The sequence below is a fragment of the Cygnus atratus genome, chromosome 13 (assembly GCF_013377495.2).
Source record: "Cygnus atratus isolate AKBS03 ecotype Queensland, Australia chromosome 13, CAtr_DNAZoo_HiC_assembly, whole genome shotgun sequence".
NCBI lineage: Eukaryota > Metazoa > Chordata > Aves > Anseriformes > Anatidae > Cygnus > Cygnus atratus.
In genome coordinates this window covers 8352401-8374816 of record NC_066374.1, presented here as the reverse complement: position 1 = coordinate 8374816, position 22416 = coordinate 8352401, and the positions used below count along the sequence as shown (strand labels likewise).

Below are 22416 nucleotides of genomic sequence, written 5' to 3'. Positions count from 1 at the left end.
GATTCACAGTCGCTGTCATGCTGAGGCTCCTTGGGTGCCAAGCGTGAAGCAGAACAGACCTCCGACTGCTCTGGAGTGGGCCATGCCATTGCCCAAGGATCAGGCTCACATCGAGTTGTGCTCTTGATTTCCTAAGCTACCGCTGTTCATTCTTCAGCAGCTAAAGTCCTGGGCTGTGGAGTGCTAAATGAGTGCTTGAAGTGATTAGGCATTATTTATCTACAGTTATGAACACTGCATTTCATTCATGTCATCATTTGCTGCTCATATTGGGAAAGTTATTGGGCTCTTTGGGCGATTTCTTTTCCAGGAAGCGAGTGTGGCTTTTTTTTTTTTGTCTTACATAACCCTCCATTTATCTCCCAGTGCCTGCCTTCTGGATCACCACTTTTTTTTTTCTTTTTTTTCAGTTTTACATGGATTCTTGTGTCTGAAAAAATGAGAAAAAAATGCACATTAAAACATCTGTTCTAATCCATTTATCAGAGAGGGACAATTACAAATAGCACTTTACCAATTAATTAGTAACCTTATTCATTGTATAAACTCAAATCATGCTAAGCCAGCTTCTCTTCCTTTGCATGATTTGCACCATTTTTATCATCTTATACGACTGACGCTACTGAAATAAATTTCTCAACATGGCTCAGAAAGACAAAAGCAAATTATCTCTTTCCCCACGTGAGTGTTAATGAGCAGGAGGCTGGAGTGCATCATCGCCACCACTTATTGCAGTGTCCCTTGTTGCAGGCTGGAAAAAAGGAAATCTTAATTATTAAATGCCACTCGAAAATCCTTTGTCTTTGTTTGTGGGTGGCCAGAGCACTCTCCTAGCATAGGGCCATTGGTCTCTCTTAGCCACATCAGGAACAAGGTAAGTGCACTGCTGCAACCAGTGGGCTGGCTGGGCTAACCAGCATGCAGGAGAACATCACAGCATTTAATAACAAAAGCAAAAACACCTGACAACATAAAATCACCTGCAGGCTGGAAGCAAAGGGATACAGATGCTACTGGTAGCTATTCTGTTGTTACAGACGTAATGCACAGCCCTCAGCTAGTGTAAAGCAGCATATCTCCATTTACTTCATTAGATCAGCATCATTTTATACCAGTGAAGGCTTTGTCCCATGAATCAAAACCTCTTCTGGCATATCTCTATTGATTTCTTTGGAGTTACCCCAGCAAAGAATTTGGCTCCAAAGCATTGCAGAAATAGAGAAAGCTGACAAGATGAGAAGAGGCCTTACAGCTGAAACCATGAGGTATGAGACATACAGAGAAGACAGTTTGTTGCTTTAGGTAAGCAAGCTAATTGTCAAGATGAAAGAAATATATATATATATTTTAATCCTACTTATTAAATAGATTGTAAGTAAACACTTGTCTTACATAACAAAGCTTATCACAGCATTAAACTCTGAGTAGGGACAGGTTCAGTTCTGAGACACCGTGATGTAAATCCAAAGCAATTCAACTTTAGTGAAGGAAATAGCTATCAAATTAAGAAAAACAAGATCTATTTCTTTCTAGCTCAATGTTAGGACTTGCAGTCAAAACAGATTTTATTACTAACAATTGCTTTAAAAAACCCTATCAGCAATGAGAAATGGGACTAAGAGACTCCATCAGACATGCAGCTCTCACTCATCTTTAGGAGTGGAGTTCAGCCATTTTATTGCCACCAGAAAAGACTGGGGAGATCATGTCATAAAGCTGTGAATACTTTCACTAAAGCTGAACAGAAAGAAGAGTATGATGTTTCCCTATGAAGTTGTGGAAGTTGGGTGTTTTTTCATTACTTTTTTTGTGCTTCACAGCAGTAGCACTTTGGGGATGCGGTTTAGAATTGGCTCCAGCTCTCAGTCAAGTTAATGGGAGCTGGATCAATTCCTCCAAGACACGCAGTTGTAGTCAAGTTCTATGTGGAAACAAGCAAATGTGATTGAACACATGCCTACGCTCATCGCATGTCCCAGACAGCTGCTGAGGGGCCTTCACACTTCTCATTTTGTAAAATGCAACTCCTCACGCAGCATGTAAAAAGTATTTAAAATATGAAGCGAGTCTAACTGATATAGAAGTGTCTGTCTGGCTTGTGAATAGCCTGGAACTACTATATTCTGGGGTGCAAACAGTACTATTCAGTGCAGTGGGGGCTGATAAATGATGGGGCTGCTTCAACATCTGGTACCCAAACAGTCAGCATGGTCAGAAAGAAGGGAACATCTCGCAAGGTAATGCAGTGTTGGCATTTATAGGGTGAATCCCCCCTGTGCAATGAGAAGTGGATCTGTGAAAAAGTACCAGTATGGAAGATGTGTGTGGGAGAGTTGGACATGAACATGTGCAGGCATTTAACGAGATATAAATAAATGGCATCCTGCATGTCCCTGGTTGTATTCTGCTGCAGCAGGGTTCTGCATTTAGAAAGCTGGAGAAACTGCTCTAGTAAAGTCTCGTCCAGTGGCCTAAAAACAAGACCTTGAAATAAGAATCCTAATTTCCCATGCTTGATTTTTCTCCCCAGAATCTTTGTGGTATTGGTCAGACAATTCAGAACTTTCCGGCCTGGTTGCCAAGACTGAGACATCCTAAAAATCCTCCCAGAAACAAGAAGTACTAAAAGTTTTGCTTGGAATTTGGTTAATTGTTGTGGGAAATGCATGAGAACTTGGAAAAAGATGTTTTATTGAAGACTTCATATAATGAATAAACATACTAGGCATTCTCATATGTGTAATATATACATCCTAGAGGGCACGCAAGTGTGCAGAAAAAAATCACTCACATAATTACATGAATAGAAAACCCAGATGTAGAGGAGAGCTTGCAAACTCTTAGCAGATTCTCCTTGGTCTTCTTGTGAACGTATGTGAAAAAAAAATAGTTGTTGGTCATGCAGAAGAATGAAGAAAATTCTACTGTAGTCTGAAAAATTGGCCATTTTGTTTTACAGAAAAGAAATTGAAACTTATGAATTCAGCTATATAAAGTGCTTTTTCGTAACTATCTCCACTCAAATAAAATATTTTGACAGTCTTGAAAACAACATACCTTTATTAACTTGATTGAAAGGTTCCATTGGCTTTGCATTGCACTGTGCGAGACACATCCCTCATAGACGGGATGCACCCAACTTAAAGCTCTCAGCAGGGACTGTACTCTGGGCTTAACTGATTACATAAAACACCTTAAGTCAATTTGATAAAACAAAATATTTCATTGTGGATGAAATTAACTCAAAATGTTTTATTTGAATTTTCCCAACAGAAAAGTGTTGCTTTGGAGGGGAGTTTGAAATTTTCTTGCAGGTAGTAATGTCAATTTTAATGAGAATTTGTTTTTGTCAGATTATCCTCGGGGAAAATTTCTAAAAGTTCGGCTATCTTTTCCATAGAAGAGCTAATTAGGATTGCACTTCTCAAATCCCACTGTGGGTAAGATCTGGAGTACAACCTTTGCATCACCACTGGTATGCTAGACCCTCCAAATAAGTCAGAGGAGATTGCAGTGCCAGACAGGATCAGGCCATGGGCCTCTGTAGGGTTGTACATGGAGCGGTACCTCCAGGAGTTTTAGTTTTGCCAGCAGCAGAGGGTTGAAGGGCACTGCAGACACTCAGCTGCTGTTCAGCAAAGGCACCTGGAGCTGATGTGACTGAATAAAGAGGATTTCTTTCAAGCCCATTGGGCCCAAGGTGATTACTGAACGCTACAATCAGGGTCTTTTTTTTTTCTTTTTTTTTTTCTTTTTTTTTTTCCTTTTTTTTCCCCCAAGTTTGATTGCCCTTGCATGAGACTGGAAGGCAGAGAAAGGGCTGTGGCAGTACAGATTCCTATGATCTCCCCTTGCCATGTAATCAGAAGAGCTCTGCAATTGAATATTTCACAATAATCACTGCATTTTCAATAGGGATAATATAAAAGCAAATATCAAGGCCTCTGGCTGACAAAAGCAGAATACAGAGGGAAAATATGAAAATAGCAACTTACTTCAGCAATAAAGAGCGTATATTTTATACTGCAGTTTTTCTTTTTGTTAAATCATGACTTTCTAGTAAATGACATCCCAGAAGATATTTATCAAAGCAGGAAAGCACTAGAAAGGAGCACCCTGCATTCACTTTAATATTTCTCCTTTTCTTCTGACATTTTCTTGCCTAGAGATCTAATTCCATTAAATATGTACATTTTTGACTGGAAGACTTCTTCATGTATCTTTCAGATGAGTCTTAAAAGTACATAAGGTCTGTAGGGCAGGTTTTTTTAAGTGCAAATGAGGTGCACAGTAGAATATAGTCTATGAGGCTTTTCAAATTATTTATATTCCTGCAGTGCTTTACCTTTCTCTTTCTGTGATAATGATAAGGAAGAAGTGAGACTCCAATGCACCTTCTGTGGAACACTGTCAAACAACATTAGTCATATTTAATATCTGACATACAGGAACTTACTTTGGCTGATATCCATTTTTATTGGGTTTATTAGATGTTACCATGTCTGTAACTTGCTCTGATCCATGTAGCACATCAAAGTGTTAAAACCCACGATTGGTCAGTGTTAGAGCCCTGTAATGCTCTTGTGGATGGATATAAATTAACATTCCCTCATTAAGCCCACTTTGTAGTACATGTGAATCTGCTATAGGAATAATGACAGTTAAATGCTCTGTTGGCCCTGGGCCATGCCCACTTGTGCTATTCTCCTCCAGCCTTCTTCTGAATCGGTGTAGAGCCGGCCCGTACCAGTGCTTGGACAGACGTACTCTCCAGGTCACTTGGGTGTTGTAGAAAATGGTATGGGGGCTAATTAGGTGGCTGTTTTCCCCACACCAGCTTTGAAACAATGACCTCGTGTTGTATTGGAGGCCTCTGTGCTGTAAGAGGTGCTGCTTCACATTTGGTATAAAACAAAGGTCCCGGCCATTTGCAGTCATTAATGGTTTCATGGCTTTCTCATAAGAACTTGAGTTAAGAGTATTAATCCTGATGTCCGAGCCAAATTGCTACTTGAGTAATTATAATCTGCCTAAGTGTCTGCCTGCACTGCTGCTAGTGTCATCCTGCTTGCATTATCTCTGAACATCTCAGGCCATATTTCAGATCCCACAGCTGAATAACTTATCCCACAGCTGTGCAGTAGCCGTAGCTGTACTGTAACAAGAAATATACAGAGCTATGCTGGTATAAAGATTGGGAGAGTAAGGCTTTATTTTCTCCAGTTGTGTTGAGAAGACATTTAGTAAAATAAAATTATGCAGAGGAGTAGCTTCAGCAGGAGTAAGAAATGACAGAATGATCTATTAAGTCTCTGTAGGAGGAATTTCAGAGCTCAGTAAGTCTTTCCAAACATTTTGCTGGGCCAAATATTTACACCTCCAATAGCGTTACCTAGCTATAATACCTCCAAAAATTCTTGTGGTCAAGGGCTATATGAAATTTAAGGCCATCTCCAGTCCACAGACTCTGGGCCACTCATTTGTATTCTTACCAAAAATGATAAATTGTTCAACAGAGCCTCTCTTTCTCTTTCTTTGTCTGCGGCTACTCACATGTTCTCATATCTCCTCAGGTCTCCTCCCAAGACTTCCCAGTTCTTCCATCCTACCACAGACCTACTCCCAGAGACTTAAAAATATTTTTCTCAGACCTGATGCTTAGCTTCTTACAGGAATTTAGTTTACTGTCGGCTTACAAATTGCAGAATATAAATAAACCTAATTTACAGTCACCACTAAAAAAACCTAAACCCCAAATAATTGACACCCATGTATTAAGACATGGCATACTCCTTGTGAAACACAGTACCTGTATACTAACCATAGCTTTGTGGTTGCTCTTGGAGTTCAGCTCCATGTTGGGCTTGGAATTTGAAAGCATGCACATAATTTTGTTGTCCATCTTCCCCAACAAAACTGCTCTTGTTTCTCATCTTTGCATGTGTTGTTTTTGCAGTTGGACTTAATTCAACATTTAGTCTGGTATGATAATATTGCCTTCCCCTTAAGTTCCTAAAGTGTTTTTGGACTGATGAGTGCTCTCAGCTTCCTTCTCCTCCTCTTTCTCCTTCTTCTTCTCCCTCTTTCCATTTCTAGGGGTATGGCTACTTAGGCCCACATCTGGAAGGAAATGAAGATTTCCTATGTCCCTCAGTGCCAGCTCAACCCTCTTTAGAAGTCTCTAGGTTTGTCCCCTGTAAATATGGTCTTCTCTAGTGTCACCAGCCAGTTTCTAATGTAGGAACGAAGCAGCCCGTTGAGATCCTAAGCCTTCTTGCATGTCATTTTTTCCCTGAAGTTTCCCTTTCTTAAATTGTTAGTTTGCTGTGTGGAATTATTTCCCCTTCCTGAGTCTTAATTTGGCTTTCATATGGCACTAAGGTCTGCACACAACTTTTGACAGGGGTAAATTCAAAGAATAAGTCATCTAACTTTGGTTGCTACATGTTTTAAAAATCATAGTGCAGATGTTGAATAATAGCTGAATCTTTTACCTGCTCAATGAGTTCTGGTGCCTGCTGACTTCTGCAGTGTGTTATCTGATAGCATCTCCCATCAGCCTGATGTTTTCCCAGAAGTACTTGAACTTTCGCAGTTTTAGTTGCACTGCAATCACTGTCAGAAAAAAAAATAAAAATAAAAATAAATGTGTTTCAGTTTAGCACTAGGATTGCAAGAACTTCTCTGTGATTTCTTCCTTTGGGCTGCCTGGCTGCTGCTCTCCACATACACACTCCATCCCCAGATGTTTTGATAGCATCTCTGCTGATAAGTACCAGCAATACCTCAACAAATAAAAGTGTAAAGTAAATAATCACTGTCAGCAGAAATATATAGTTGAGACAGCATGTTTTGAAATACACAGAGGTTAGAGTCTGTGATCCCTTGAAGAGCCAGGACCCACGTGCACACTGCCATATGGCTACAGACACCTATGGGATCCAGTAAAAAGATCTGTCAGCAGTTTTTAATTTGATGCATGCATCTCTCCATGTCTTACATGGGAAACATCTGAAGAGAAGACAATGAATGAGACATTAGCAAGATACATATATGGCTAAACCCCAAAGAGAGAACACAGATTGGTGCTAAGAAAAAAATATATATATTATGCTTAACTGTCTACCGCAGGAAAATCGTTGAGAAAGGGAACACTAAATATGAGCAGTTCCTTCTTTCCTCACAAGATGTTCCCTGCCTGAATCACATCAAGCCTAAAAGAACTCCTCTAAGGCTTCTTGTCCCCACTACAATAGATAATTGTTATATCCTTGTTTTCTTTTGTTCCTATTTCCACCATTGATAGCAGCCTGAGAGAAGAGGGGTGGGGAAATATGTAGCTCCTGCAAAATCATTGTAGGAAGAATAGCCAGAACATAAATGATACTGTTTTGGCTTCAAAAGGGTAAGCAGGTGTCTTAGGAGTCCCAGAAGAGCAATGTGCAAGCTTGTACAAACAACCTCCGAATCACGCCTGTTTGTTATTCACACAAACAGAGTTGAAACCATTTGAATTCCTCAGTTCCCAGAATTCAGATGGTGCACAATGGCCCATAATGAACAGCACCTGTGCTTACCTCAATTACTACACAGAGTTGAACAACAGCAAGAAGGGCTTTCAAGAATATTTTTTCAGTAATAGATTTAGTTATGTCTTTCATAATTGGATTCAAAAGCTCAAAATTTCATTTTGCAACTTGTTCATGAAATTTGTATGAAAAAGTCTGGCGTTTATTCAAAAGAAATACTCTATGAACAAGAAATTGCAAAACAGCCAACTGCTGGTAACTAAGCAGCCAAATTATAGTCCAAGCACTTGGCAAATACACCGTCTTTTTTATTATTTCAGTAATTGAATTTCTGTTAAAGCGTGGAGCATAATTTAACATCAGGAATTTATTTATAATACAATAGTGTTTCAGTAATAAATGCATTATTATTGTCACTTTTAATGGAGTCTTATGTATTCCCTCAGAGACTGTGTGGCAGACTCTGAGACAACCGCTGCATCAGTGTTGTTTGTAGACAATTGAATTAATTGGAGACAGGGTCATTAACTCGACCTGAATACCTCTGATTGCTTCTGTAAATAAGGTTAGAGAGCAAATGGCTAATCTTTGTTGTCATTATAGATTCTTTTTACATTTTCACACTGCCTTGTATATTAAGATCATTTTGCTAAGCAGCTTTTCAGGCTGTCGTCGTGTTTACAGTATTGTCTTGCATGGCATACAACCGTAATTGTATCAGACTTACATTTCATTTCCCATATCTGTATAAAACATGATACTAAAGAGAGACCTATTCTGAATTGCAGCACATAAAAACCATTGGACCAACAAATTAATAAACCAAAATGAATAAACTGTAGCATTAAAAAATAATCAAATCACAAAACAAAAGTTGATTTTGTTTGCTTTTGTTTGAAAATTCCAACCTGCGAGACTTGCCAGGGATAATATAGTGAGTCCATTACTCAGTTGGGAACATGACCCACAAGGCCAGCTCTGTGTATACCAGTCTGTGAGTTAAATGTTATCTGGACTTTTGGCATGCATTCTCTTGGAAAATGAACAGCAGGCTGTCATTTAAGCACAGATAGAACGCAGATATTTTTCAAGGGGGGATCCAAAAAAAGGTTGTGAGCACACTGTTCCATTTCTCAACAAACTTAATAAAGAACGTAGCCTGAGAGGTCTAGGAAGGCATGTGTCAGGAACAAGAGGCACCCTAAACTCGAGAATGAGGTCAGGTTCACATTGAACTCAGGGGTACCAACTTGTCATCACTCCCATATTCCACCACATACTAAAAAAAAAACATTGCTTTCTCAGAAACAGTCTTGTAAGTAGAAGAAAACAGCTGGCAGTGTCTTATAATATGCCTGGTATTTGCATGTATTTCTTTCATTCTAAATTTATATTCAAGATGGGCTTGAACCCAAACCCCAGATATGCAGCGTGAGTTATCCAAACTCTGGAGCCAAGTGTGGGATCCTGAGTCCATCTGTAACCTAGATGCTAAGTGATGTTTTATGAATTCAGATGCAAAAATAACAGCCTCTCCACTTCAAAACTAGCAAGTACAGCTTTCAGCTTCAAAACCGTGCCCATGTCAAACTCCCATTGACAGCCTGTCAGTGCAGGAACCCAGCCTGCCTTGAGCGTGGTGGGAGGAACATGCTGCCACACCCCTGTCTTCTCTCAGCAGCTCTGCTAACTCACATGAACATTTGGGGATGTTCTTCATTTAAAGAGCATATGACGAAACATAGCATTGGTTAGGATAGTAAATTGCTCCAGGGTTTTGAAGGTATTATGTGGACTTAGAGTCTGGCTCCCCTAGCTGATAGGTTTTGCTCTGCAAAAAGAGAGAGATCAGCCAAGCAGTTATTAATGAGCATGATCCTGCTCAGTTCTGATCTGAAATTCAGTGTCAGCCTTTCTCATCTGGGACACGTCTGTGTCTCTCCCTGAGCATTTGCAGAGGGTGCAGACACTGGTGGTGCTCATCTTGGACACCTACTACAGAAGCAATCAGTCCTGCTCAGCATCTTGTCCTCTCTCTCCCTTCTCCTCTGGGGGCTGGCTTTTGAGCCCTGTCCTTAGTTAATTTAACTTTATTATCTCAAATACTGCAGGCAAAATGAGAGAGGGTTTTTTGTTGTGGTGGGGAGGTCTTTGTTTTGGTGGTGGTGGTGGGTTTTTTTGTTTGTTTGTTTTAATTCTAATGCAGAAAATAAATATGTCAATACTTCCCTACTTCCTTGCTGGTAGAGCGACACCCCGCTCCTGGTTTTTGTCATTAACAAGCAAGAGAGCTTCAGGTCTCCATAACAGGCAATGAGCCTCCATGCTACATCAGGCATTAGGAGATTGTCTGGGCAGATGTGTGAAGAACACATTTGCACCTTATGAAAGGAATGATTATCAAGTTAAAAACAATAAGAAGTTCAAGGGAGATTGAACTTTGCTTATTTACCTCTGTACCCAGGAGGAGCTTGGATCTTTCTGACCTTTGCTTGTCAGCAGACCTTCAACAAATTGTTGAAACAATAACGCTTCGTCAGGCTGAGGAAAAATAGATGCTGATGTTGAAAAACCCATTTATTGTAACTCGGGAACATAAGTGTTCAGAATGAAAGCATCTTAGCTGGAAAGATTTTAAGAAGAAATAATTTAAGTAATCCTAAGGATCTAGATTATTTCGTCCATATTGAAAAAATAGACAAGCTGTTGCCTTTTTCAGCACCCCATTGCCAAAATCCGCTTTGTCCCCAGGATTGTGGCCACGCCGATTATCTTTTCCTCAGCCCCTCTTGGGGAATATGATGTTTGCCCACAGTCCTTTCCATGTCAGTTAGTAGCTGGCTCTGCCAGGTGTCCCTGTTTCTCTCAGCCTGGATTAAGCAAACAGGTAGAGTTACAAGGGGATAAAGTACTGAGCAATACTTCTGGAAGGCATCCAGTGCTACAACTGTTACTTTTGGGGGTCCCAATTAGGCTTTCCCATTTAAATCAGCTGGCTCCAAAGGTTCCGTGCAGTCCTTTGCTTTGCAGTGTTTTGACTTGACGCCCGCAAAGCTCCATGCTGAAGGTGCTGAGCTCCCCCTGGAAGAAACAGCACTGTTTGCACACAAAATCCCAGCAATAGGATCTTGCCTTTATTTTGGTGTTGATGAAAAAGGCTTGAAAGGCAAGATTTTCAGCCAGATAAGGTTAAAGAATTAAAGATTCTCTGTTTCCTTTTGCTGTCATTCAAAATAACAGGCATAGAAAATTCTGTTTAAAATAGCTGAGCCTTTTGACTTAAAGGGTTTTCATGTAGAAGATTTAAGATGTCAGGTTTAAACATGACACTGATAGTATTAGGCAAAGTATGAGAGCAGATACTTGTAGTAACTGTCATTTTTTTGACTGTTTATTAATGGTCTTTTGTGATTTATAGTGAATGTTGTGAAGAATCTTCAGGTCCATTTATCACTGAAAGAAGCACCTTTTCTTCTTAATACCTACGTATGTCATAATTAGCAGTGGATGCTGCTTAAAGATACAGCTCTGTTCTAACATAAAATCCTTTGAGATGTTACTTAGTCCTAAATAGATTGATTTTTTTTTTTTTAATCAGTAAAGCAGTGTAGCCATGTATTCGGTAACTGGCAAAAAGCAGCATTAAAAGGAGCTCATGTGAGGTAAAAATATAGAGAAAGTTCATACTTTTCACTCCAAGTGGAGGTTTTCACCCCATTTTAAAATAAATTCTAAGAATAGCTATGTTTCAACATTCAACTCTATTAATATTTTACTTGAAAGGTTTCTGCCTGTTCAAAAGCCAAGTTGTATGCTGGAGTACATCTTTATATCCATGAAAGGCTCTGATGGTGTACCATAAATTCATCATGTGCGTGTAGGAATACTTATTTAAAAGCTATTTCAACGTAATTGCCCTTTATTAATAATGTTGATTCCTTTTTAGTATTATGGCAGTAGCAGTGAAACTGTCTGCTTGCAGTTTTCATTAGTGCCTGTGTACTTCTGTGGCCTCTGCTATCTGATGACTGAACTCTGATGAACATAAATATGCTTGGAGTCTCACAGTGCAATTTGTATTAAGAACAGGGAAGAAGCGCCAGGAATTGAATTGTTTGGGCCATGAAATCCCAGGGAGACACTGGAACTGAACGAGTTTTTGAAAGTCTCAAGCCAGTGCTGTTACCACAGGGTTGTCCTTAAAACAGCGTAGTAGGAATTCCTGTCCCCAGTTCCTCCTCTTTGCTCTGGTCTGGAAGTGGCTGTGCTGATGATCTGTTCCCAGCGAATTCACCTGGAGAGTAAATCCTCAGGTAGTTTCCTGAGCTGACGTTGTGCCACTTGTACACAGCGCACAGGTGGGAATGACTGCCGTAAGGCTGTGGAAAATCAGGATATGCTTTTTGGCACCATTTCAAGCTCAGAGGTGTTGTCTTACACACGGAAAGGAAAAAAAAAGTCCTTCTTTCTCATGTTTTCTGACTGCTTGGTTGCTCAGGATAGTAAAACAAGCATTCCTCAGATAGCAGATGTGATTGCAGGTTTTCGGGATTCAGAGATGTGGATCCATCTGCACCAGCATGTCTTGGTCCCATAGCTCCCATTGCTGTTCCCAGTAGGCCCTGTACACTGAATTCTGTTTTCAGTTGGAACTGGAGTAGAACTGAGTTAGAACCGAGCAGTGTAGTTAATTTACAATGTTATTTTTGCAAGTTTCTGCCATACATGAATGAGAAAAAAGCCAACACTTTGCTTTAAGATGTTCACTTTGGACTTTTTTTTTATCATGACCACACTTGGACTTTCTGCTGAAATAAGTAAAGAAAAAGTACAAATAAGTGACTCATTTAAATAAATATGTATATATATATATGTTAACTTCAAATTATAAATAGAGGGGTGAATACGTACCTGATAACTTTCAAAGAAGATTCACAAGGTGTACTGAACAATACAGTATTCCACATTTCCTTTGTGGAAAATAAATAAGTTTCTACGTATCAATACTCGTATGTAGCTTGATTCAGTGGGACAATATTGATATAATAAAATGGTTCCATTTACATCAAATGGGGCCCTTTGGAGTCTCACAGTAAGAGATAATATTCTTGTTCTTCCGCATGCCAAACACACAGTAGCACATCAGGGCATAGTACAAATAATACTCTCTGACACGTGAATCCATTCACTAAAATATCATACATCAAAAACTCTACATACATTGCATTCTGTGAATGATATCATGCTCACAAGATTGTTTCCAAACTCTGAGGTGAGCGGGGGAACGCACGCACAAATCATGGACACAATATTGCTTTTAATATGCAAAATCCCCTTCCCTTCCGTGTCAAGTGAGTATAAGAAAGCTGTGAAATTGGAAGGAGGGTGATTACCATACCAATAGTTCAGAAAGTTTTTTATGTGCACCAACAGGGATGTGTCATTAAGATTCCTTCTCTTCTGCTGTATTTTATAATTTCATGGATGGTTTGATATGTTACACCTGTTCTTCATTGCAGGTGTGATAAAGAGGCAGAACTTACTGTGGCCCAGGAAGAAAACCAGGAAAAGGGTCAGAATAAGACAGTAGAAACAGTAGCATGGTTAAAGTCACATTGCAGATATATACACACAGTTCCACCTAGGATTTGTGGCTAATGTAATTCTTTATTGGAAGGCTTTGACCTTGTTACGGATTCTTGGCAGCTTTTCCCCACTCTATTCATTACTAATGCAAGCTGTCAATCACTTTAGTTCTGCTTTGACATAGATTGTGGCTCATAGGAGTTAGCTCCGTCATTCTTTTTATTTCTTTCATCTTTACTATCCTTTTTTATGGTCTTTAAAGCTGAAAGTATAAAAGGGTTATATGGGTATGAAAAAAATCTGTTTCAGTAACTCTATCAACCTTGTTATAAACAGTCTTTGATTAAAACAGTTACTTTTGAACACAGTAAAATGAGAATGTGGCTTTTTACATACAACATCTTGTAAACCAGCCTCCCCCTCAAAATAACTCAGAAGTCCTATTTGCATTGCAGTGTTCAGGATTGATACAGTCAGATCAGCTGCCACGTACTGAATAGCGCACTGTAGAGGTTTTTGCTTTCCATGTGTTTTGACATGAGAGTGCTGTCATAAGTGATGTCTTACTATGTGTGCTAATGGTAGCTGAAGTAACAATTTTCACACCTTATTTCATTCTATTGACCTGGGTGGTGATTAATATTTAAAAAGGGCTTGATACAGGTTTTCAGTTCCTGTGTCAACTTGATCTTTGAAAGTTTAGATTTGAATCCTACCAGCCTGGTGATAAATAATTTAATACTAACCAATGGAAAGGCAGTGAACAAATCATTCAGAGCAATCCTTTTCTTCAAAAAGCAATCTAATGGCAGTCATATATAAATTTGAAGATATAGATATGAACAATTTATTTTTAAAAAATGGCAGCTCGCTTTCAAATTAGAATAGAATATTACTTCCTGATAATCGCGTAAGAATAGAAAAGAAATAAAACTTTGTTATTGAACAGTTATGGTATTAAATTCTGACACTAAATATTAATCTTCTAGGTGCTACTCTATTATTATCTGTTACAATAATGAAGCAGGCTTTTTTTGAACATTTACACAGAATTAGCCAGCCTAGAAAGCCCCTCAGGTTCCTCATGTTTTTCTGTAGGAATAGACTCTGGTTGGGCTGGCTTCTGAAAAGATGAAGACAGTTTGTATCCTCCAGCTCTTCTCTCAGGATACAGTGTAGTGAGTGGGAGAACAGTACTCCCCCATGAGTGAGTGAGTGCTACATTCTACTCTGCTAGAGGATATGGTGTGGTTGTAGCGCACCCAAATCTTGCTCAGAACTGGGGACCCACCTTCCAGTGCCCTGTGCAATCGGAGTCTTTGTTCTGAAGAACATCTGCATTTAAAATAGACAAGTCAAATTGAGGATAGGCACCACAGTCTCTCTTCTACTTAGCAGTAAGTGATGCACAGAAATGTTTATTTCTCAGACTCAGAGCAAAATTCCTCCAGATCCCTACCCAATGCCTTAACAGGAAGATCAACAGTTCTGTCCAGTCTGTAGTCACTTTTCCAGTACAGAGCTTCCCCTTTCCAGATTTCATTGGTTGCATTTTCCCTAAAAATACCCTGTGCAGTAAAGCAACTTTTGCAGAGTGATGCTTCTTGGTGGAAATACATTGCCAGCATTGATGCACTGTTGACTTACTGGTCAGTTCCTATCTACATTTTCCCACTGCCCAGCAGCACTCTGCTTTCTCCAAGCTTATGTTTTGATTTCTGGGTAGAGCAATGGAACAAGTATCCAATTCATCATTGCCCTAAAAAGGAAGGGTTGAAATGAATAACGCTATTGTTTGAGGGCACTGTCAATTTGCCAAATTCTCTTAACAGCAATTAGCATGACTACATCTAATTGGTGAAAAGTTTGGGGAAATATCTAAGGAGTTGTTAGGAATTTTTGTTCCTTGATGAGTTATACGGCAGTGGTATGAATTATTCAACATTTTTTACCTGTATATTTATAGGGTAAAATGTTGAGTGTTTTTCTTATTAGAGGTTAATGAGTTTTAGTATTTCAAATTATTTTTGTTTTAACTACCAAGTCTAATCTCAAAGGCCATTTATTACATCAGTACTGTAAATGATGTGTTGAAAATAAAGTAATAATAGTCTAGATGATAACAACTACTGAAGAAGTATAAGTTGCATGTTGGGTCTTCTCTTCTCTAGGCAGCATAAAAATCCAGACATATACAAATGCCACACCTGCTTTCATTGGCTTTGGAAAAAGACTTCATAAATTAGAAAGAAAAAAAAGGGGGGGGCACAAGCTGAAAGGAGACATTTTAAATTTAGGCAGATCACCCATACCAGTCAACCACAGTGAATGAAAGACTGTTGGTGTGTTTGATAAACTCGATGCAATTCCCCACCATGAACCATAAGCAGCTGGCTCCAGTGCCTGCTCTTGACAGATGCCACACACCTGCAAGTCTCAGCTTCTCTGACTTGAAGCTTGATTTCAACAAGTGCTGAAAACCACTGCCAGGTACTGGTGATACTGGTGTTTGTCCTCTCCTCCAAGATATTTCTCATCTCATACTTTGTGCCCACGCTGTGCCCAATCCTGCTGCCAAGCAGCAAGGGACAGGGGAAATGCCACATGCTGCAAAAGCAGCAGAAGGGAGATAGGTAGAAGTGCTGCAGAAGAGTTTCCTTCCAAATTGCTTCCAGATGTGCAAGTCTGTTCTGTCTGCTTCATTTCTTGGTAGCAGGGAGGCAACCAGAAATGCTTTCCAGCCTGCAGGCAGTTAGAGGCATTATCACGATGACCTTTGCAAAGGATGGAGAGTTGATTCTCCTCCACTTGCAGTATGGGAGTACTTGCAGTACTTAGAGTACTGCTCCAGCGGCTCTTGTCTCTGTGGCACGAGAAAAGCAGCTTCAGAGAAGGGTAAGCAGACACTGATCTAGCTGGCCTGAGGAATGGGGAGCCGTGTTGTTGAATCACGTGTGTTTTTCCTCCCAGATAGCACCCTTGTGGCACAGCTCTGGGAGAGGGTTGAGCATGTCTGACTGCCCTGCAGGGTTTCAGCTCATGTGCTGAGCACGCGGCTGGGAAAATGTGGAGCACAAAGTGAAAAGGGGGTCAGAACTGATGTTTCCATTAACTGCAGAGGGGCTTCATGCTCACAGAATTTGTCAGGCCTGCACTGAGTCCGAGGGTGATCGTAATACCTCTAATGTTTGCTCTGTGTGTTTGGATTGCAAGCTCTTTGGCCCAAGGACTGTCTCATCGTGTATTTACACAGATCCTGGCACAGCAGGTCACTGGGCTCGGTAGGGGCCTCCAATCTCAAGTGATAATAATGAACTGGCTTTCTTCTAAGTGTTATTTACCCAAACAATACTGTGTTCCATTGTGAAGCATTGTTTTTATTAATTTTTTTTTCAGTTCAAATGAAATAAAAACATTGTTCCTCAGTGTTTGAGTGGACAATATAAGCGTTCATCTCCTGCTGAGAAATAAAAATTCAAGAGTTTCAAATACCAGTGCTTCCTGCCCCCTTTAGTCACTCTGAGGACTTGTGTCTGATGATAAAATGCTTCAAATCCATTTTAAACCTTGTCCAGGCTGGCATTCCTTGTTTGGATCTTAGCAACACAACAAAGCTTGCTTTGAAAGTCTTTTACAGAGGCAACCCTGAGTTCATGTAGTTGATAGTTATGTGAAGAAGCCCAATTTATTCATGTAACAGCTGCTTGAATGCACATTTGCAGAATCTATCCAAGCATCTTTTAAAGCATGTGATTTAGCTTTAAAGCTGAAGAAGTCTTTGGGAAGAGTGCAAACCAACCTGTTCTTCTGAATTAAAGATCTATTTTATTTAAGAAAAAAAAGCAAGCAAACAAACAAACAAAGAAGCACAGAAGACAACACAGATTTTTTTCCATGCACTTCTTTGTGAAAGCTCTGTATATTTTCTTCTGTTCCGCTGATCAACATTATTAGAAGATGACTGTGCATGTAGCTGTGTGCAAGATCTCTCTAGTACTGCGAGATGCTAGGAAAGGCATTTCGTGTCTTATCTGATTGTTTTGCAATGCATACAAACAGGGCTACTCTCAGCTCAAACTACATGATGAAAAGTGAATGCTTCTGCTTTAAAAATATAGATCGGCAATGATGTCTTCAGCATGAAGCCGCCTGATGTAGACAAGGCATAATTTTATTATCCCAGATGAAAGACAAATATGACCTCATTGTGTTTCGTATGAAAAAACATTATTTTGAGTCTGTCTGGTTCCTGCAAGCTTGCTGAGCTATGTTATTCAGTAATCTTTGGCATATGATAACTTTTTTTCTGAGGCTGGTGTGCAGAAAGAGAGGAAATCAGGCCAGGTTGGAGCTGCCATCTATTTCCATGGTTTCGGTCTTGCCCTTTGAGTTCTTTGTCAGACAGTTGCAGTCTGCCACAATACAACTCCAGTTTTTTTATGTAGGCACATCCCAGCTACAGTGTCGGTTCTCTTCCAAAGTGCTGAATGATGTAGGTTGTATTTACAGGCTGGAAAGGTACGGGCCTTACCTGCTGGGATGCTGGCTTTTTCTTCTTTGATCCGTTATAAGAGGCAATATTCTTAAATCAGTGATCTTAATGAGGGCAAATTTGCAAGCACTGACAACAGAGCATTTTGGGGGGCATGCCCGCATAAATAGGTGTGGGCAGACCCACCTTGCCCTGACATAAACCACCCCAGACAAGGAGCTTTGTCACTGCAAGAGGCTGGTGCAGGCTTACACACCCTGCCCAAAGGCGCGGTAAATCCCTGCAGGCGGCTGGTGCACCACGGCCCTGCTGCTCTCTGCACGACTGCTCCATGCCATGCTGCCCGATGCTCAGCCCTGTGCTCTCAGAGCAGCTGCTGGTGCTTAAACATTTCTTTGTCTTTGCAGATAGCTCTCTGCTAGGGAGGTGGGAACTGGGGTTTTCAGCTAGGATGAAATGTTAATATTGCTGTGCTCACTTCCATTTTGGGGTGAAAAGAAAAAATAGAAGTGAAACAGATGAAGCTTACAGATTTAGGGGAAAAGCTATTTCTGATTTACAACTTTTTTGTTCTGATAACTGTAAATAACACTTTTTTCAAGGTTGATGTTGCATTTTGTTATTTTAGAACAGAAGTGTCATGTTGTCCTACTCAGATTGGGAATCCTTGTAATGTTTTCTGTTTTTTTGTTTACTTTGTTTTTTCTTATTCCTTCTTGTGAACAATTGTAATAAAGTAGGAAAAGTCAGTTTTCATCTACTTGCAGTGTTTCCCAAACAGAAAATATAAGACCAAAACTACAAGATATTGAATTGCAAGTCAAACTCCCCCACAATCACGCTCACTTTTACCCCACTGTTGTTTCCTTATTTACTGTAAAAAAGAAGTGAAAAAGTTATTTCCCTACACTTTCATGTGCTTCATTGAAAAGAAGAGTTAAAGAAAGAAAAACAAGTGCACAAATGGTTTCTAAAAATTGAAATTAAATACAAATTTAAGATCAATTTTGTAATGTATCCATGTTTAATTATTGGTATTTCCAAAAGTATTATATATGTTTTTAAAAGCATCTGTTCTTTATATTTACCTGTTACTTCCAGCTGAAATTTGGTAACTAGCTCTACTAGAGTCAGTTGAGCCTCTAGAAGACAAAAAAAAAAAAAAAGTATATGCGCTCTAATGAGCAACAAAGTTAGTGATCTGTAGCAATTACCCAAGTGAGTAATTTCGTTTCATTAATGCACCCTAAAGCACCAAGCTGGTTTTGTCAATGGGCACTGCAGGGCCGTTGCAATGCTCAAAGAGACAGTTATGTTACCAACCACAGTGTAAGGGATAGGTTTACCAACAAGGGGGGGAGAGAGAAAGTAGCTTAGCATGAGAAGAAAATTAAAGACCATTTATTATTGTCATGGAAGCCAATGGCAATACTTCTGAAGGCTCTAGTGGAGCAGGATCAGTTTTCTTCTGGCTCTTCTTACTTCCACGTTCTTGGTTACTATGTTTTTTAAGAGGGCATCTTGATGCAGGTAGCATCTCTGAAAGGTGAAGGAGGGCATGTGCCTGGCTTAGATGAATCCTTCTCAAAGAAAAACAGAAAAGCAGATAGCAGAAAGGAAGGGAAAGCAGTATTATAACTTCAGGGCTTCTCTGGATCACTAGACATGGGACACACACAGCATATGATATATTAAGGTGAGGTATTGAATATCCATAAAAGAGTACTAGCAAATGGTGTCAATTTTCAAACATTTTGCTTTGTCAGCTTCACAAATTTAAAATCAATCATCAAAAAGTCTCTACATAGATCAGCTGAAGAGACATAAAACTTTACAGTTATTTCCCTGACCAAAAATAATAATAATAATAATGTGAAATTAAAGATGAGTTTACAAAGATTCAGACTGGCAGTGCTAAAACTGGGGTCATCCAACCTCTAAGTTTAGAAATAAATGCTGAGTAAAAACAATGAGACCCAGCTTACTGCTAATGAATACACCTTGGAGGACAGTTGAACACACAGAAAAATGGATTTCACAGAGAGACTTATTTTCAGCTTGAACACCATTTTCTCACTACATTATCATAAAGAAATCATCTCGTGAGAGAAAAAACAGCTATAAATAAAAAAAATGTTGGGTAGTCCCTAGAGAGTTGTCAAAAATGTGTAGTTTTTGTACACCACAGTGTAAAAGTATTCATTAAAATTAATTTTTAAAATGCCCTGTCCAACATTAGTTGCCTGATGTCCTTCCTTTGTTCATAAATTATAAATGAGCCAGCAAAAAATGAAGAAAGCAGGATTTCATTAATAAATTATTTAAGTACGATTGTTAGTTTTTGCAATCATTGGGCTAATAAGCTCAAGCTTGTGATCATATAATCACAGAATGGCTCAGGTTGGAAAGGACCTTAAAGACCACCCAGTTCCACCCCCTGCCGTGGGCAGGGATGCCACCTACCAGACCAGGTTGTCCAGGGCTCCATCCAGCCTGGCCTTGAACACCTCCAGGGTTGGGGCATCCACGGCTCCTCTGGGCAGCCTGTTCAGTGCCTCACCACCCTCTGAGGGAAGAATTTCCTCCTAAGAACTAATCTAAATCTCCCCTCTTTAAGTTTAAAACCGTTCCCCATTGTCCTATCATTATCTGCCCGTGTAAAGAGTCTCTCTAAAGTGAAACTAAAGTGCTTCTCACTTGAGCATGGTGATGATGATGATGATAATGTTATTAACACCATTATCAGTGTGTCCCACGAAGCATAAACCCAGCCGGCTCCCTTGGTCCCAACGTGGTGCCATGGCCTCTTTCCTTCGGGGAAGCTTCCTTCGGGGCTGTACTGAATGAGCGGGAGCCGATGCTGAGGACAGTCGGTGTGAGCAGGGTTCGCTGGGTGGCTCCCCCCAGGTCAACACTTCAGAATCTGAATGACAAGCAGCATACTGACCCAAGGGGATCTTCTCCCCACAGCGGCCTGCCGGTGCCAGCAGCACATGCGGCTGGCTTGGCCCATTCCAGCGGTGGCTCTGGGAGCTCCAGCGAGTCCGAGAGCAGCTCTGAGTCTGACTCCGACAGTGAAAGCAGCTCCAGTGACAGCGAGTGCAATGAGGAGTCACGCAGTGCCACACCGGAGGTAAAAACACCTTTGCGGATATCCCCTGGCAGATGTTTGGAGGGGGGAAGCATCGAAGATAGAGAAATCCTACTCCCTGTTAGGAAAATGTTGGGATTCTGTGCAGCTTGGTGCTGTTGACTTTTTTCTCCCTTTGCAGTTTTATGCGTATGACCCACATACTCATTCTAGCTTTTGGAAGAATCCTTCTGGCCTACATTTGAATTGCTTTAAAGAAATATTTAGATTTTTGCCAGTAGCTAGAGAAGATTTTATTGACACAGTATTCAGCTGGGACTAAGGAAAGGCAACATGACAAAACTATATCTTCAGGGACCAGCTAAACTTTTTAGTTGTATTAAATTTCTTCAGGGCCAAATTGTAAACCAGATAAGGAAGCCTAATTAAGCATAAATACTCCATAAATACTCCCATAAAACTAGCAGTCACCACTAGTTGACTGAAATAAAAGGGTGTGTTAAAAAGTTTTCACTTAAAGGGAAAAACATTGCTTCTATCTGAGATTTGTTCCTTGTTGTTCTTCAAATTGCAGCCTGAACCCCCTTCGACAAACAAATGGCAGCTGGATAAATGGCTAAATAAAGTGAACCCCCACAACAAGACCATCATCAACAATCAAAATGAGCCTCACAGCGAGACCAGCTCCCAGCCACAGAGCAGCCAGCAGGCCGAAGGGCAAAACAAAGGGAAGCTCAACAACAGCCTGCCCCCGACCGATTCCAAAGACCGGGCGATCCTCAGTCCCATCCGAGAGAAAGCCAAACCACGGGTTGCCCAGAAAACCCCAGAGGCAAAAAGCTCCAAGCAGAAGTCGCCAGCTCATAATGAGCCAACTTCACAAAGGACTACTGGGAAAAAGCAACCCAAAAAGGTAGAAAGGACTTCCAGTGTAGAAGAGTATAACTGGCCCAAACCAAATAATACCAGCAACACTCCCAAAGAAAAAGACCCGCAGGAACCCCCCGAGCAGCCAAAGGTTCGAACTAAAGCAGCAGTTGGGAAGACCGCTCCAAGGAAGGAACCACGAACGAGCACAGGTCTCACTTCGGAGAAGAAAAAGTACAGAGGCCCCAGCAAAATTGTCCCCAAGTCCCGGGAATTTATCGAAACTGATTCGTCTACTTCTGACTCAAATACAGACCAGGAGGAGAGCTTGCAGGCTAAGATACTGCCAGCTTGCAGTGGGCCGGCGAATGGCATCAAAGTGAAGGACTCTGGCAGTAACATCCTCAGTGTAAGTAGCTTAACTAGCAATGGCAGCAACACATCCATCGACCAGACCAGCAATGACTTGGAGGAGCAGCTCTTTTCTCCTATCCCAATCGTACAAAATGAACTTCTGTCCCCACTGAGAGAATATGAAGAACTCAAATCTCTTTGGGTGAAAATAGATCTTAGTTTACTCTCTAGGATACCTGGGCAAGAGCCTTTTGAGACCACATCTGTGAAAACTGAATCAAGAGAGGGAAATGTGAAACACAGACGACCATCTCGAGAGTCCCCTACCCCAGCAGCTGAAAAACCATCCACAAAATCCAAAAGGAAACACAAGGTAAGTCATTTTCATCGTTCAGAGGAAAACATTGAATTTCTGTGCATCCTTGAGGTCAGGACTGCAGTCACTGACTCCTCACTGCACCTGCAGCAGGGCTGTGAGGAGGCATCGTACCACTAAG

At 40.5% G+C, this 22416-nt stretch overlaps 1 protein-coding gene across 11 annotated transcripts in view; it reads left to right on the top strand.

The window, feature by feature from the left end:
• AFF2 (ALF transcription elongation factor 2) overlaps positions 1-22416 on the top strand; it is a 336498-nt gene that overhangs the window by 274749 nt on the left and 39333 nt on the right. For all 11 annotated transcript variants that reach the window (XM_035541447.2, XM_035541446.2, XM_035541445.2 and 8 more), the window contains 2 exons: positions 20578-20740; positions 21273-22292. In XM_035541447.2, coding sequence (XP_035397340.1) covers positions 20578-20740; positions 21273-22292 — 1183 coding nt within the window. The remainder of the gene's footprint in view (positions 1-20577; positions 20741-21272; positions 22293-22416) is intronic.